This window comes from Ascaphus truei, unplaced genomic scaffold, assembly GCF_040206685.1.
Source record: "Ascaphus truei isolate aAscTru1 unplaced genomic scaffold, aAscTru1.hap1 HAP1_SCAFFOLD_415, whole genome shotgun sequence".
NCBI classification, from domain to species: domain Eukaryota; kingdom Metazoa; phylum Chordata; class Amphibia; order Anura; family Ascaphidae; genus Ascaphus; species Ascaphus truei.
The window spans coordinates 103,004-121,319 of NW_027456746.1; the positions used below are offsets into that span (position 1 = coordinate 103,004).

At 59.1% G+C, this 18,316-nt stretch overlaps 1 protein-coding gene across 2 annotated transcripts in view; it reads right to left on the reverse strand.

Annotated features, from left to right (window-relative positions):
- KDM2A (lysine demethylase 2A) overlaps positions 1-18,316 on the reverse strand; it is a 107,302-nt gene that overhangs the window by 31,520 nt on the left and 57,466 nt on the right. For both annotated transcript variants that reach the window (XM_075583968.1, XM_075583967.1), the window contains one exon: positions 70-153. In XM_075583968.1, the coding sequence (XP_075440083.1) occupies positions 70-153 (84 nt within the window). The remainder of the gene's footprint in view (positions 1-69; positions 154-18,316) is intronic.

Genomic DNA, 18,316 nt, shown 5'->3' on the forward strand with positions numbered 1-18,316 from the left:
ACGGAGTAAGACCCCGGCAGGTGGAGACAGACAATGTGGCGCTGATGGATAAGGGGGGGCCACACTCACCTGATCTCTCTTGGGCCAATGAACAATGGGATCCCCAGTGAGTGCGAGATCCGGTGGATCGAGTGCGTGATCCTCCAGCAGCTTCTGTTACCCTCCAGGGGGGCAAAAAAGAAGAGACAGGAGGGGGAGGGTAAGAGAAGCAGAAACCTTTACTGAAACACCCCAACTTTCCCAGAGACCGCGGAGCCTGCGGACAGGAACATCGGCCGCGGCCAGGGCGAGAGCGCGCTCGCGAGCAAAACAACGCAAATCAATTGCAGCGTCCATACAGTGCACACGGGAAGGCGCGATGCGTGTTGTCGTGCGATGCCGGGTGACGTGCACCGTTACCCCAATGAGAGCGACCCATCTCACGTGACGTCACGGGCACGCCCATCGCGCCACCCAGAAACCGCTCGCGCAACAGGAGCGCCCGGGGGCGAGTGCGCAATCACCCATCACGCCACCCAGACAGGGCGAGAGGGCACACCCAGACAGGGCGAGAGGGCACACCCAGACAGGGCGAGAGGGCACACCCAGACAGGGCGAGAGGGCACACCCAGACAGGGCGAGAGGGCACACCCAGACAGGGCGAGAGGGCACACCCAGACAGGGCGAGAGGGCACACCCAGACAGGGCGAGAGGGCACACCCAGACAGGGCGAGAGGGCACACCCAGACAGGGCGAGAGGGCACACCCAGACAGGGTGAGAGGGCACACACAGACAGGGCAGGGAGAGGCGCTGGTGAGAGGGCACAGACAGGGCAGGGAGAGGCGCTGGTGAGGACAGACAGGGCAGGGAGAGGCGCCGGTGAGAGGGCACAGACAGGGCAGGGAGAGGCGCTGGTGAGAGGGCACAGACAGGGCAGGGAGAGGCGCTGGTGAGAGGGCACACACAGACAGGGCAGGGAGAGGCGCTGGTGAGAGGGCACAGACAGGGCAGGGAGAGGCGCTGGTGAGAGGGCACACACAGACAGGGCAGGGAGAGGCGCCGGTGAGAGGGCACAGACAGGGCAGGGAGAGGCGCTGGTGAGAGGGCACACACAGACAGGGCAGGGAGAGGCGCTGGTGAGAGGGCACAGACAGGGCAGGGAGAGGCGCTGGTGAGAGGGCACAGACAGGGCAGGGAGAGGCGCTGGTGAGAGGGCACAGACAGACAGGGCAGGGAGAGGCGCTGGTGAGAGGGCACAGACAGGGCAGGGAGAGGCGCTGGTGAGAGGGCACAGACAGACAGGGCAGGGAGAGGCGCTGGTGAGAGGGCACAGACAGGGCAGGGAGAGGCGCTGGTGAGAGGGCACAGACAGGGCAGGGAGAGGCGCTGGTGAGAGGGCACACACAGACAGGGCAGGGAGAGGCGCTGGTGAGAGGGCACACACAGACAGGGCAGGGAGAGGCGCTGGTGAGAGGGCACACACAGACAGGGCAGGGAGAGGCGCTGGTGAGAGGGCACACACAGACAGGGCAGGGAGAGGCGCTGGTGAGAGGGCACACACAGACAGGGCAGGGAGAGGCGCTGGTGAGAGGGCACAGACAGACAGGGCAGGGAGAGGCGCTGGTGAGAGGGCACACACAGACAGGGCAGGGAGAGGCGCTGGTGAGAGGTCACACACAGACAGGGCAGGGAGAGGCGCTGGTGAGAGGGCACAGACAGACAGGGCAGGGAGAGGCGCTGGTGAGAGGGCACACACAGACAGGGCAGGGAGAGGCGCTGGTGAGAGGGCACAGACAGGGCAGGGAGAGGCGCTGGTGAGAGGGCACAGACAGGGCAGAGAGGCGCTGGTGAGAGGGCACAGACAGGGCAGGGAGAGGCGCTGGTGAGAGGGCACAGACAGGGCAGGGAGAGGCGCTGGTGAGAGGGCACACACAGACAGGGCAGGGAGAGGCGCTGGTGAGAGGGCACAGACAGGGCAGGGAGAGGCGCTGGTGAGAGGGCACAGACAGGGCAGGGAGAGGTGCTGGTGAGAGGGCACGCACAGACAGGGCAGGGAGAGGTGCTGGTGAGAGGGCACACACAGACAGGGCAGGGAGAGGCGCTGGTGAGAGGGCACAGACAGGGCAGGGAGAGGCGCCGGTGAGAGGGCACACACAGACAGGGCAGGGAGAGGTGCCGGTGAGAGGGCACAGACAGGGCAGGGAGAGGCGCTGGTGAGAGGGCACACACAGACAGGGCAGGGAGAGGCGCTGGTGACAGGGCACAGACAGGGCAGGGAGAGGCGCTGGTGAGAGGTCACACACAGACAGGGCAGGGAGAGGCGCTGGTGAGAGGGCACAGACAGACAGGGCAGGGAGAGGCGCTGGTGAGAGGGCACACACAGACAGGGCAGGGAGAGGCGCTGGTGAGAGGGCACAGAGGGCAGGGAGAGGTGCTGGTGAGAGGGCACAGACAGGGCAGGGAGAGGCGCTGGTGAGCGGGCACAGACAGGGCAGGGAGAGGCGCTGGTGAGAGGGCACAGACAGGGCAGGGAGAGGCGCTGGTGAGAGGGCACAGACAGACAGGGCAGGAAGAGGTGCTGGTGAGAGGGCACAGACAGGGCAGGGAGAGGCGCTGGTGAGAGGGCACACACAGACAGGGCAGGGAGAGGCGCTGGTGAGAGGGCACACACAGACAGGGCAGGGGAGGCGCTGGTGAGAGGGCACACACAGACAGGGCAGGAAGAGGTGCTGGTGAGAGGGCACACACAGACAGGGCAGGGGAGGCGCTGGTGAGAGGGCACACACAGACAGGGCAGGGAGAGGCGCTGGTGAGAGGGCACACACAGACAGGGCAGGGAGAGGCGCTGGTGAGAGGGCACAGACAGGGCAGGGAGAGGCGCTGGTGAGAGGGCACAGACAGGGCAGAGAGAGGCGCTGGTGAGAGGGCACACACAGACAGGGCAGGGAGAGGCGCTGGTGAGAGGGCACACACAGACAGGGCAGGGAGAGGCGCTGGTGAGAGGGCACACACAGACAGGGCAGGGAGAGGCGCTGGTGAGAGGGCACAGACAGGGCAGGGAGAGGCGCTGGTGAGAGGGCACAGACAGGGCAGGGAGAGGCGCTGGTGAGAGGGCACAGACAGACAGGGCAGGAAGAGGTGCTGGTGAGAGGGCACACACAGACAGGGCAGGGGAGGCGCTGGTGAGAGGGCACACACAGACAGGGCAGGAAGAGGTGCTGGTGAGAGGGCACACACAGACAGGGCAGTGAGAGGCGCTGGTGAGAGGGCACAGAGGGCAGGGAGAGGTGCTGGTGAGAGGGCACAGACAGGGCAGGGAGAGGCGCTGGTGAGCGGGCACAGACAGGGCAGGGAGAGGCGCTGGTGAGAGGGCACAGACAGGGCAGGGAGAGGCGCTGGTGAGAGGGCACAGACAGACAGGGCAGGAAGAGGTGCTGGTGAGAGGGCACAGACAGGGCAGGGAGAGGCGCTGGTGAGAGGGCACACACAGACAGGGCAGGGAGAGGCGCTGGTGAGAGGGCACACACAGACAGGGCAGGGGAGGCGCTGGTGAGAGGGCACACACAGACAGGGCAGGAAGAGGTGCTGGTGAGAGGGCACACACAGACAGGGCAGGGGAGGCGCTGGTGAGAGGGCACACACAGACAGGGCAGGGAGAGGCGCTGGTGAGAGGGCACACACAGACAGGGCAGGGAGAGGCGCTGGTGAGAGGGCACAGACAGGGCAGGGAGAGGCGCTGGTGAGAGGGCACAGACAGGGCAGAGAGAGGCGCTGGTGAGAGGGCACACACAGACAGGGCAGGGAGAGGCGCTGGTGAGAGGGCACACACAGACAGGGCAGGGAGAGGCGCTGGTGAGAGGGCACACACAGACAGGGCAGGGAGAGGCGCTGGTGAGAGGGCACAGACAGGGCAGGGAGAGGCGCTGGTGAGAGGGCACAGACAGGGCAGGGAGAGGCGCTGGTGAGAGGGCACAGACAGACAGGGCAGGAAGAGGTGCTGGTGAGAGGGCACACACAGACAGGGCAGGGGAGGCGCTGGTGAGAGGGCACACACAGACAGGGCAGGAAGAGGTGCTGGTGAGAGGGCACACACAGACAGGGCAGGGGAGGCGCTGGTGAGAGGGCACACACAGACAGGGCAGGGAGAGGCGCTGGTGAGAGGGCACAGACAGGGCAGGGAGAGGCGCTGGTGAGAGGGCACAGACAGGGCAGAGAGAGGCGCTGGTGAGAGGGCACACACAGACAGGGCAGGGAGAGGCGCTGGTGAGAGGGCACACACAGACAGGGCAGGGAGAGGCGCTGGTGAGAGGGCACACACAGACAGGGCAGGGAGAGGCGCTGGTGAGAGGGCACAGACAGGGCAGGGAGAGGCGCTGGTGAGAGGGCACACACAGACAGGGCAGGGAGAGGCGCTGGTGAGAGGGCACAGACAGGGCAGGGAGAGGCGCTGGTGAGAGGGCACAGACAGGGCAGGGAGAGGCGCTGGTGAGAGGGCACAGACAGACAGGGCAGGGAGAGGCACTGGTGAGAGGGCACAGACAGGGCAGGGAGAGGCGCTGGTGAGAGGGCACAGACAGGGCAGGGAGAGGCGCTGGTGAGAGGGCACAGACAGGGCAGGGAGAGGCGCTGGTGAGAGGGCACAGACAGGGCAGGGAGAGGCGCTGGTGAGAGGGCACACACAGACAGGGCAGGGAGAGGCGCTGGTGAGAGGGCACAGACAGACAGGGCAGGGAGAGGTGCCGGTGAGAGGGCACACACAGACAGGGCAGGGAGAGGCGCTGGTGAGAGGGCACAGACAGGGCAGGGAGAGGCGCCGGTGAGAGGGCACACACAGACAGGGCAGGGAGAGGCGCTGGTGAGAGGGCACAGACAGGGCAGGGAGAGGCGCTGGTGAGAGGGCACAGACAGGGCAGGGAGAGGCGCTGGTGAGAGGGCACACACAGACAGGGCAGGGAGAGGCGCTGGTGAGAGGGCACACAGACAGGGCAGGGAGAGGCGCTGGTGAGAGGGCACAGACAGACAGGGCAGGGAGAGGCGCTGGTGAGAGGGCACAGACAGACAGGGCAGGGAGAGGCGCTGGTGAGAGGGCACAGACAGACAGGGCAGGGAGAGGCGCTGGTGAGAGGGCACAGACAGGGCAGGGAGAGGCGCTGGTGAGAGGGCACAGACAGGGCAGGGAGAGGCGCTGGTGAGAGGGCACAGACAGGGCAGGGAGAGGCGCTGGTGAGAGGGCACACACAGACAGGGCAGGGAGAGGCGCTGGTGAGAGGGCACAGACAGGGCAGGGAGAGGTGCTGGTGAGCGGGCACAGACAGGGCAGGGAGAGGTGCTGGTGAGCGGGCACAGACAGGGCAAGGAGAGGTGCTGGTGAGAGGGCACAGACAGGGCAGGGAGAGGCGCTGGTGAGAGGGCACACACAGACAGGGCAGAGAGAGGCGCTGGTGAGAGGGCACACACAGACAGGGCAGAGAGAGGCGCTGGTGAGAGGGCACAGACAGGGCAGGGAGAGGCGCTGGTGAGAGGGCACAGACAGGGCAGGGAGAGGCGCTGGTGAGAGGGCACAGACAGGGCAGGGAGAGGCGCTGGTGAGAGGGCACAGACAGGGCAGGGAGAGGCGCTGGTGAGAGGGCACAGACAGGGCAGGGAGAGGCGCTGGTGAGAGGGCACAGACAGGGCAGGGAGAGGCGCTGGTGAGAGGGCACACACAGACAGGGCAGGGAGAGGCGCTGGTGAGAGGGCACAGACAGGGCAGGGAGAGGTGCTGGTGAGAGGGCACACACAGACAGGGCAGGAAGAGGCGCTGGTGAGAGGGCACACACAGACAGGGCAGGGAGAGGCGCTGGTGAGAGGGCACGCACAGACAGGGCAGGGAGAGGCGCTGGTGAGAGGGCACACACAGACAGGGCAGGGAGAGGCGCTGGTGAGAGGGCACACACAGACAGGGCAGGGAGAGGTGCTGGTGAGAGGGCACACACAGACAGGGCAGGGAGAGGCGCTGGTGAGAGGGCACACACGGACAGGGCAGGGAGAGGCGCTGGTGAGAGGGCACACACAGACAGGGCAGGGAGAGGTGCTGGTGAGAGGGCACACACAGACAGGGCAGGGAGAGGCGCTGGTGAGAGGGCACACACGGACAGGGCAGGGAGAGGTGCTGGTGAGAGGGCACACACAGACAGGGCAGGGAGAGGCGCTGGTGAGAGGGCACACACGGACAGGGCAGGGAGAGGCGCTGGTGAGAGGGCACAGACAGGGCAGGGAGAGGCGCTGGTGAGAGGGCACGCACAGACAGGGCAGGGAGAGGCGCTGGTGAGAGGGCACAGACAGGGCAGGGAGAGGCGCTGGTGAGAGGGCACAGACAGGGCAGAGAGGCGCTGGTGAGAGGGCACGCACAGACAGGGCAGGGAGGCGCTGGTGAGAGGGCACACACAGACAGGGCAGAGAGAGGCGCTGGTGAGAGGGCACAGACAGACAGGGCAGGGAGAGGCGCTGGTGAGAGGGCACAGACAGGGCAGGGAGAGGCACTGGTGAGAGGGCACAGACAGGGCAGAGAGGGGCGCTGGTGAGCGGGCACAGACAGGGCAGGGAGAGGCGCTGGTGAGAGGGCACACACAGACAGGGCAGGGAGAGGCGCTGGTGAGAGGGCACAGACAGGGCAGGGAGAGGCGCTGGTGAGAGGGCACAGACAGGGCAGAGAGAGGCGCTGGTGAGCGGGCACAGACAGGGCAGGGAGAGGCGCTGGTGAGAGGGCACACACAGACAGGGCAGGGAGAGGCGCTGGTGAGCGGGCACAGATGCAGAATCCCCCCCCCCTCCTCCACCTCTCACCTCCCTCTTGTCGCAGTCCTGTCTCGATCCAAGAGGAATAAAGGAGCGCGCTGCACTCACACACGTTTCCTGCCTGTCTCGTGCGCTCTGCCAGCTCACTCAGAGGGAGGGACCGCATACACTGTCCCAGCTCTGCAGTCTGCAGTCTGCACAAACACTGCGCTCTCGCTGGGGGACTCACTGCAGCTCTGTCTGCGTCTCACTACACTTCCAACTGCCCGTCTAATGCGGTCTCATTTACTGGGGACCTAACAGGAGCGTCTCGGATACGCTCTTCCTATAAAACATGCTGCTTAGAGACCGCCTCTCCTATCAGGCTGTCTCTTGCTGTCTCATGCTTTTCCTGGCTCAGCTGCAGCATGAGTGGCACATTTATCCTCTGCCTGTCTCTCTCCCCCTTGGTTGTCCCTCTGCCTGTCTCTCTCCCCCTTGGTTGTCCCTCTCTCTTTCTCGGCTGTCCCTCTGCCTGTCCTTCTCCCTCTGGCTGTCCCTCTGCCTGTCCTCCCTCTCAGCTGTCCCTCTGCCTGTCTCTCTCCCTCTGGCTGTCCCTCTCCCTCTCGGCTGCCCCTCTGCCTGTCTCTCTCCCTCTCCGCTATCCCTCTCCCTCTCGGCTGCCCCTCTGCCTGTCTCTCTCCCTCTCCCCTGTCCCTCTCCCTGTCCCTCTCCCCTGTCTCTCTCGGCTGCCCCTCTGCCCGTCCCTGCCTGCCCCTCTGCCCGTCTCTCTCCCTCTCCCCTGTCCCTCTCCCTCTCGGCTGCCCCTCTGCCCGTCTCTCTCCCTCTGCCCGTCCCTGCCTGCCCCTCTGGCTGTCTCTCTCCCTCTCGCCTGCCCCTCTGGCTGTCCCTGCCTGCTTACACACACTTCCCAGCAGTGCTTTGCAGTGGGCGGGGAGGAGAGACAAAGAGAGAAGGGGGAAGGGGGCCAAACCCTCTGTGGGAAGGAGGAAGGAGGAGGGGGCCGGGGTGGGAAGGAGGGGGGGGCCGGGGTGGGGAGGGGGATAAGAGACACATTGCTATTGGCTGAGAGCGGTCACGCCTCCCTCTGCACAGGCTCTCTTCCTGCGTGTCACCCTGCGGGTGCCCCCCTGGGTGGGGGCACCTCTCTGCAGTACTGCCAGACCCAGCAGCTGGGTGCAAGAAGCTGCCAAAGAGCAAAGTCACAATGTGCTTTAAGGGCTGGGACAGCAGCAAGCACCCAAGGAGTTTGGTTACCACCAAGTTAATCAGCATGAAGCAGGCACTGAAAAGTTTCTTTTATCATCTCCCGATTTCACAGGATCCCACAAAAGAAAGGACAATGAGACAGCAGCAAAGAGACAGCAGCAAAGAGACAGCAGCAAAGAGACAGCAGCAAAGAGACAGCAGCAAAGAGACAGCAGCAAAGAGACAGCAGCGAGAGGGGAGGTAAGCCACAACTTTACCAGCTCTACATGCGGTGAAACCGGTTCTTCCGGATTCCCAGCTCTCAGGCAATGCGAGAACTACTTCCTAAATATATCCAAGGTCAATACAAAGGAACTTTGCCTCCCAAGGGCAGTACGGGCAGTACAGGCGCCCGGCGCCTCCCGGGGGGGAAAGGGATCTTTACAGCACGGCTTATCTCTGGGGACTGATGCCGGATACAGGGCTGAAGGAGAATGCGTCACGGCACCGACGCAGAACAAAGACCGCGCCAGCTCCCCGTAACCCCGCGCCCCAAGGGACCGGAAGCTCTGGGGAGCAGACATGTTAAGTACAGCGCTATACAAGAAGGAATATCATCTATAACACAAAGGGATACAGCAAATACGGGAAGAACTAAATGTGATTCCTGCGCCAGGAAGGAATTTATTCTCCTTATAACGCGGCGAGGAGGCGGCCGAGGGGCAGCGCGAGGGGCAGCGCGAGGGGCAGCGCGAGGGGCAGCGCGAGGGGCAGCCCGAGGGGCATCTCCTCTACCCAGTGTCCGGGGGGGAAGAAACCGAGAACTAACCAAATACAATAGATGGGACATCGCAGGGCTCGCGGAGGGAGAACTTTAAATAAAATGTTTACCAGGAAATAATACATCGAGTTACCTCTTGTTTCCACGTATGGGGGCGAGTGAGTGTGTGACAAGCAGCGAGACACCCATAGTAAATACAGATAATACTAACAACTTCTAAAGATTAAACCAAGTGGGAGCAGAAAGGAAGGAGCAGATAAGATAATAGTACAGGCTGAAAAAAACCTGAAATGCATGCTTGCTAATGCAAGAAGCCTGACAGATAAAATGGGGGAGCTTGAATTAATAGCTGCAGGGGAGCAGTATGATATCATAGGCATTACTGAAACATGGTGGGATGAAACTCATGACTGGACAGTTAATTTAAAGGGGTATTCTCTTTTTCGGATGGATCGAACAAATAGAAGGGGAGGAGGAGTATGTTGATATGTTAAACCGGATCTAAAACCTATTATAAGGGATGATGTCTATGAAGGGAATGATGAAAATGTAGAGACCTTGTGGATAGAAATTAGCAGTGGAGGTAAAAGTATAAAGAAAATGTTTGTGGGAATATGCTATAAACCCCCAAATATCTGTGAGATTGAGGAAGCTAAAATACTTTTGCAAATGGAGAAGGCATCAAAACTGGGTCATGTTTGCATAATGGGGGATTTTAATTATCCAGACATAGATTGGGGCAATGAGATAAGCGTTACAACAAAAGGAAACCGTTTTTTGGGGGTGCTTAAAGACAATATGACCCAAATTATTGAGGAACCAACCAGGAGAGGGGCAGTTCTGGATTTGGTAATATCAAACAATGTAGAAGTAATAGCAAATATTCAAGTCATGGAACATTTGGGTAACATTTGGGTCACTTTTAAAGCTTTACACTCTTCTGCCCCTCCTTACATCTCATCCCTAATTTCTCGCTATGCACCATCCCGACTCTTGCGTTCTTCTCAAGGATGTCTTCTCTCTACCCCCTTTGTATCTAAAGCCCTCTCCCACCTTAAACCTTTCTCACTGACTGCCCCACACCTCTGGAATGCCCTTCCCCTCAATACCCGACTAGCACCCTCTCTATCCACCTTTAAGACCCACCTTAAGACACACTTGCTTAAAGAAGCATACGAATAGTACTGTGGATATTACTAGACACATGATACATAAAGCTTGGCCCCCTGCAGACGCACTTACCAAAATGCCCTCCTACTGTCTCTGTACGTTCTCCCTACCTACCAATTAGACTGTAAGCTCCTCGGGGCAGGGACTCCTCTTCCTACATGTTAAGTTTGTCTGAAGCACTTATTCCCATGACCTGTTATTTATATTTATTTATTATTAGTTATTTATATGTTTACCACGTGTATTACTACTGTGAAGCGCCATGTACATTAATGGCGCTATACAAATAAAGAAATACAATAGTGATCATAACATGGTTTCTTTTTAAATAAAAGATCAAAAAACAAATGACTTGGGTTCAACAAAGAGCTTCAACTTTGGAAAGGCAGATTTTAATAAACTGAGGTCTAATCTAGTAGTAATACAATGGGATGATGTTTTTGCAGGGAAAAATGTAGAAGATAAATGGGCAGTCTTTAAAACATTGTTAGAAAAGCACACTTATCAGTGTATACCCTTGGGTAATAAGTATAAAAGAAATAAGTCAAAACCAATGTGGCTAAATAAACAGGTAGGGGAGGAAATGGACAAGAAGAGGAAGGCGTTTAGATTCTTTAAGTCAGAAGGGACAGAGACATCGTATCAGAATTATAAGGAATGTAACAAAAATTGCAATAGGGCAATTAAATTAGCAAAAATGGATAATGAAAAAAGGACTGAAATAGAAAGTAAGATCAACCCTAAAAAGTTCTTTAAGTACCTTAATAACAAAAAAAATGATGAAAGAAAATATAGGACCCTTTCAGTGTGAGATGGGTAGGCAGATTATTGGAGATAAGGAAAAAGCTGAGGTATTAAACACATTCTTTGCCTCTGTGTTTACCAGGGAGGAATCAGGTTCAATAGTAGCGCCGCAGGAGGAAGCCACAACCTCCATATTAATGAACAATTGGTTAACTGAGGAAGAAGTTCATAAGCGGCTTGATAAAATTAAAGTTAATAAGGCACCTGGCCCTGATGGCATACATCCAAGAGTTCTCAAGGAGTTAAGCTCAGTAATAGCCAAACCATTATATTTAATATTCAAGGACTCCATTTCCACAGGCTCAGTACCACAAGATTGGCGTAAAGCAGATGTGGTGCCTATATTTAAAAAGGGAGCTAGATCACAACCGGGAAATTACAGACCTGTAAGCCTGACTTCAATAGTGGGGAAGCTACTTGAAGGTTTAATACGGGATAATATTCAGGAATACCTAATGGAAAACAAAATTATTAGTAATAGTCAGCATGGATTTATGAAGGATAGATCTTGCCAAACTAACTTTATTTGTTTCTTTGAGGAGGTAAGTAGGAATTTAGACCAGGGTAATGTAGTTGATGTGGTATACTTAGATTTGCAAAGGCTTTTGATACGGTTTCACACGAGTTTAGTGCACAAAATAAATCAAATTGGACTCGGTAAAAATATATATGCACCTGGATTGAAAACTGGTTGAAGGACAGATAACAGAGGGTTGTCATAAATGGAACTTTTTCAGGTTGGGCTAAAGTCGTGAGTGGAGTATCTCAAGGATCGGTACTGGGACCCCTGCTTTTTAACTTGTTTATTAATGACCTTGAGGTTGGGATCGAGAGCAAAGTCTCTGAGGATACAAAATTGTGTGAGGTAATAGAATCAGAGCAGGATGTAATTTCTCTTCAGAAGGACTTGGAGAGACTGGAAACGTGGGCAGGTAAATGGCAGATGAGGTTTAATACAGATAAATGTAAGGTTATGCATTTGGGATGCAAGAATAAACATGCAACTTACAAATTAAATGGGGATATATTGGGGGAATCCTTGATGGAGAAGGATTTAGGAGTGCTTGTAGACAGCAGGCTTGGCAATAGTGCCCAATGTCATGCAGTAGCTGCAAAGGCAAACAAGATCTTATCTTGATTTAAGCAGGCAATGGATGGAAGGGAAGTAAACATAATTATTAATTAAGCATTAGAAAGACCTCACCTTGAATATGGAGTACAATTTTGGGCACCACTCATAGAAAAGACATTATGGAACTAGAGAGAGTGCAGAGAAGAGCCACCAAATGAATAAAGGGGATGGACAAGCTAACTTATGAGGAGAGACTAGCTAAATTAGATTTATTTACATTAGAAAAGAGGCGTCTAAGAGGGGATATGATAACTATATACAAATATATTCAGGGACAATACAAGGAGCTTTCAAAAGAACTATTCATCCCACGGGCAGTACTAAGGACTCGGGGGCATCCCTTAAGGTTGGAGGAAAGGAGATTTCACCAGCAACAAAGGAAAGGGTTCTTTACAGTAAGGGCAGTTACAGTGTGGGATTCATTACCCATGGAGACTGTGATGGCAGATACAATAGATTTGTTCAAAAAAAAGGTTGGACATCTTTTTAGATGGGAAAGGTATACAGGGATATACCAAATAAGTATACATGGGAAGGATGTAACTATGTAACGTACAGTGTATACAAACCAGTGATGTCAGTGCAGGTTCAGAGTGGCTCAAAGTTCAGCGTTTGTTTAAAGTAAAGCAGTAATTGGGGTAACCAGTTGGAGGTTGGAGTGTGCGCACTCACAATCTCCATCTGAAAGGGCATTATAGAGAAATCTCCCCCGAGCTCAGAGGATCCAACGTACCGATAGGAACCAACCCCCACATTCACCATAACCAGCAATAAATAACAGCAAGTCTCTACTCCAACCGGGCCTCGCCACCGGGGGGAGCGCCAAGCCAACCGGGGGGAGCGCCAAGCCAACCGGGCCTCGCCACCGGGGGGAGCGCCAAGCCAACCGGGCCTCGCCACCGGGGGGAGCGCCAAGCCAACCGGGCCTCGCCACCGGGGGGAGCGCCAAGCCAACCGGGCCTCGCCACCGGGGGGAGCGCCAAGCCAACCGGGCCTCGCCACCGGGGGGAGCGCCAAGCCAACCGGGCCTCGCCACCGGGGGGAGCGCCAAGCCAACCGGGCCTCGCCACCGGGCCTCGCGCCAAGCCAACCGGGCCTCGCCCCCTACCTTTGAGGGAACCCCCGTTGCATCACAGGAACGCTTTAACCTGATCACAAAACTTGGACAACCAGAACACAGCCGCCCCCCCCAAACACACAGCCGCCCCCCCCAAACACACAGCCGCCCCCCCCAAACACACAGCCGCCCCCCCAAACACACAGCCGCCCCCCCCAAACACACAGCCGCCCCCCCCAAACACACAGCCGCCCCCCCCAAACACACAGCCGCCCCCCCCAAAAACACAGCCGCCCCCCCCCAAACACACAGCCGCCCCCCCCAAACACACAGCCGCCCCCCCCAAACACACAGCCGCCCCCCCCAAACACACAGCCGCCCCCCCAAACACACAGCCGCCCCCCCCAAACACACAGCCGCCCCCCCCAAACACACAGCAACCCCCCCAAACACACAGCAACCCCCCCCAAACACAAAGCCGCCCCCCCCAAACACACAGCCGCCCCCCCCAAACACACAGCTGCCCCCCCCTAACACCCGGCGGCCCCCCCAAAACCACAGCCGCCCCCCCAAACACACAGCCGCCCCCCCAAACACACAGCCGCCCCCCCAAACACACAGTCGCCCCCCCAAACACACAGCCGCCCCCCCAAACACACAGCAGCCCCCCCAAATACACAGCCGCCCCCCCAAACACACAGCCGCCCCCCCAAACACACAGCCGCCCCCCCCAAACACACAGCCGCCCCCCCAAACACACAGCCGCCAACCCAAACATGTGACTAGCGCGGTATACACTATAAATGAACAAATTGAGTGCTAGATGACTAGACAAATAACGCACGTGCTCTTAAAATACATAATACAGAAGTGCGACTAATGAAATATCTAACAATAGCGCAATCATGTACGATAGGACCAAGGTATAACATGTGAAATGAGGGGCAAATCCGCCAAGGAATGTAAACGCGGTGTTAATAGCAGAGGTTGTGTGATAATGTGCCCAAGTGGGACAAAGTGAGACGGAAACGCAGCCACAGGCGCGGCCTCCGGGAGTCACACGCTGCTACAGATAACAGAGCAGCCGCTATTAGGAGACGCAGTGCGGAGACGCAGTGCGGAAACGCAGGCACAGGCGCGGCCTCCGGGAGTCACACGCTGCTACAGGTAACAGAGCAGCCGCTATTAGGAGACCCAGTGCGGAAACGCAGGCACAGGCGCGGCCTCCGGGAGTCACACGCTGCTACAGGTAACAGAGCAGCCGCTATTAGGAGACCCAGTGCGGAAACGCAGCCACAGGCGCGGCCTCCGGGAGTCACACGCTGCTACAGGTAACAGAGCAGCCGCTATTAGGAGACCCAGTGCGGAAACGCAGCCACAGGCGCGGCCTCCGGGAGTCACACGCTGCTACAGATAACAGAGCAGCCGCTATTAGGAGACGCAGTGCGGAAACGCAGCCACAGGCGCGGCCTCCGGGAGTCACACGCTGCTACAGATAACAGAGCAGCCGCTATTAGGAGACGCAGTGCGGAGACGCAGTGCGGAAACGCAGGCACAGGCGCGGCCTCCGGGAGTCACACGCTGCTACAGGTAACAGAGCAGCCGCTATTAGGAGACCCAGTGCGGAAACGCAGGCACAGGCGCGGCCTCCGGGAGTCACACGCTGCTACAGGTAACAGAGCAGCCCGCTATTAGGAGACCCAGTGCGGAAACGCAGCCACAGGCGCGGCCTCCGGGAGTCACACGCTGCTACAGATAACAGAGCAGCCGCTATTAGGAGACCCAGTGCGGAAACGCAGCCACAGGCGCGGCCTCCGGGAGTCACACGCTGCTACAGATAACAGAGCAGCCGCTATTAGGAGACGCAGTGCGGAGACGCAGTGCGGAAACGCAGGCACAGGCGCGGCCTCCGGGAGTCACACGCTGCTACAGGTAACAGAGCAGCCGCTATTAGGAGACCCAGTGCGGAAACGCAGGCACAGGCGCGGCCTCCGGGAGTCACACGCTGCTACAGATAACAGAGCAGCCGCTATTAGGAGACCCAGTGCGGAAACGCAGCCACAGGCGCGGCCTCCGGGAGTCACACGCTGCTACAGATAACAGAGCAGCCGCTATTAGGAGACCCAGTGCGGAAACGCAGCCACAGGCGCGGCCTCCGGGAGTCACACGCTGCTACAGATAACAGAGCAGCCCGCTATTAGGAGACCCAGTGCGGAAACGCAGCCACAGGCGCGGCCTCCGGGAGTCACACGCTGCTACAGGTAACAGAGCAGCCGCTATTAGGAGACGCAGTGCGGAAACGCAGGCACAGGCGCGGCCTCCGGGAGTCACACGCTGCTACAGGTAACAGAGCAGCCGCTATTAGGAGACCCGGTGCGGAAACGCAGCCACAGGCGCGGCCTCCGGGAGTCACACGCTGCTACAGACAACAGAGCAGCCCGCTATTAGGAGACCCGGTGCGGAAACGCAGCCACAGGCGCGGCCTCCGGGAGTCACACGCTGCTACAGGTAACAGAGCAGCCGCTATTAGGAGACCCAGTGCGGAAACGCAGCCACAGGCGCGGCCTCCGGGAGTCACACGCTGCTACAGATAACAGAGCAGCCGCTATTAGGAGACAAAGTGCGGAAACGCAGCCACAGGCGCGGCCTCCGGGAGTCACACGCTGCTACAGATAACAGAGCAGCCCGCTATTAGGAGACCCAGTGCGGAAACGCAGCCACAGGCGCGGCCTCCGGGAGTCACACGCTGCTACAGATAACAGAGCAGCCGCTATTAGGAGACGCAGTGCGGAAACGCAGCCACAGGCGCGGCCTCCGGGAGTCACACGCTGCTACAGATAACAGAGCAGCCCGCTATTAGGAGACGCAGTGCGGAAACGCAGGCACAGGCGCGGCCTCCGGGAGTCACACGCTGCTACAGATAACAGAGCAGCCGCTATTAGGAGACCCAGTGCGGAAACGCAGGCACAGGCGCGGCCTCCGGGAGTCACACGCTGCTACAGATAACAGCGCAGCCCGCTATTAGGAGACCCAGTGCGGAAACGCAGGCACAGGCGCGGCCTCCGGGAGTCACACGCTGCTACAGATAACAGCGTAGCCCGCTATTAGGAGACCCAGTGCGGAAACGCAGGCACAGGCGCGGCCTCCGGGAGTCACACGCTGCTACAGATAACAGCGTAGCCCGCTATTAGGAGACCCAGTGCGGAAACGCAGCCACAGGCGCGGCCTCCGGGAGTCACACGCTGCTACAGATAACAGAGCAGCCCGCTATTAGGAGACGCAGTGCGGAAACGCAGGCACAGGCGCGGCCTCCGGGAGTCACACGCTGCTACAGATAACAGAGCAGCCGCTATTAGGAGACGCAGTGCGGAAACGCAGCCACAGGCGCGGCCTCCGGGAGTCACACGCTGCTACAGATAACAGCGCAGCCGCTATTAGGAGACCCAGTGCGGAAACGCAGCCACAGGCGCGGCCTCCGGGAGTCACGCGCTGCTACAGATAACAGAGCAGCCCGCTATTAGGAGACCCAGTGCGGAAACGCAGCCACAGGCGCGGCCTCCGGGAGTCACACGCTGCTACAGATAACAGAGCAGCCGCTATTAGGAGACCCAGTGCGGAAACGCAGCCACAGGCGCGGCCTCCGGGAGTCACACGCTGCTACAGATAACAGAGCAGCCGCTATTAGGAGACGCAGTGCGGAAACGCAGCCACAGGCGCGGCCTCCGGGAGTCACACGCTGCTACAGATAACAGAGCAGCCGCTATTAGGAGACGCAGTGCGGAAACGCAGGCACAGGCGCGGCCTCCGGGAGTCACACGCTGCTACAGATAACAGAGCAGCCGCTATTAGGAGACCCAGTGCGGAAACGCAGGCACAGGCGCGGCCTCCGGGAGTCACACGCTGCTACAGATAACAGAGCAGCCGCTATTAGGAGACCCAGTGCGGAAACGCAGGCACAGGCGCGGCCTCCGGGAGTCACACGCTGCTACAGATAACAGCGCAGCCGCTATTAGGAGACGCAGTGCGGAAACGCAGCCACAGGCGCGGCCTCCGGGACTCACACGCTGCTACAGATAACAGAGCAGCCGCTATTAGGAGACCCAGTGCGGAAACGCAGCCACAGGCGCGGCCTCCGGGAGTCACACGCTGCTACAGGTAACAGAGCAGCCGCTATTAGGAGACCCAGTGCGGAAACGCAGGCACAGGCGCGGCCTCCGGGAGTCACACGCTGCTACAGATAACAGAGCAGCCGCTATTAGGAGACCCAGTGCGGAAACGCAGGCACAGGCGCGGCCTCCGGGAGTCACACGCTGCTACAGATAACAGAGCAGCCGCTATTAGGGGACCCAGTGCGGAAACGCAGCCACAGGCGCGGCCTCCGGGAGTCACACGCTGCTACAGATAACAGAGCAGCCGCTATTAGGAGACGCAGTGCGGAAACGCAGGCACAGGCGCGGCCTCCGGGAGTCACACGCTGCTACAGGTAACAGAGCAGCCGCTATTAGGAGACCCAGTGCGGAAACGCAGCCACAGGCGCGGCCTCCGGGAGTCACACGCTGCTACAGATAACAGAGCAGCCGCTATTAGGAGACCGAGTGCGGAAACGCAGCCACAGGCGCGGCCTCCGGGAGTCACACGCTGCTACAGATAACAGAGCAGCCCGCTATTAGGAGACCCAGTGCGGAAACGCAGCCACAGGCGCGGCCTCCGGGAGTCACACGCTGCTACAGATAACAGAGCAGCCCGCTATTAGGAGACGCAGTGCGGAAACGCAGCCACAGGCGCGGCCTCCGGGTGTCACACGCTGCTACAGATAACAGAGCAGCCGCTATTAGGAGACGCAGTGCGGAAACGCAGCCACAGGCGCGGCCTCCGGGAGTCACACGCTGCTACAGATAACAGAGCAGCCCGCTATTAGGAGACCCAGTGCGGAAACGCAGCCACAGGCGCGGCCTCCGGGAGTCACACGCTGCTACAGATAACAGAGCAGCCCGCTATTAGGAGACGCAGTGCGGAAACGCAGCCACAGGCGCGGCCTCCGGGAGTCACACGCTGCTACAGATAACAGAGCAGCCCGCTATTAGGAGACGCAGTGCGGAAACGCAGCCACAGGCGCGGCCTCCGGGAGTCACACGCTGCTACAGATAACAGAGCAGCCGCTATTAGGAGACGCAGTGCGGAAACGCAGCCACAGGCGCGGCCTCCGGGAGTCACACGCTGCTACAGATAACAGAGCAGCCGCTATTAGGAGACCCAGTGCGGAAACGCAGCCACAGGCGCGGCCTCCGGGAGTCACACGCTGCTACAGATAACAGAGCAGCCCGCTATTAGGAGACCCAGTGCGGAAACGCAGCCACAGGCGCGGCCTCCGGGAGTCACACGCTGCTACAGGTAACAGAGCAGCCGCTATTAGGAGACCCAGTGCGG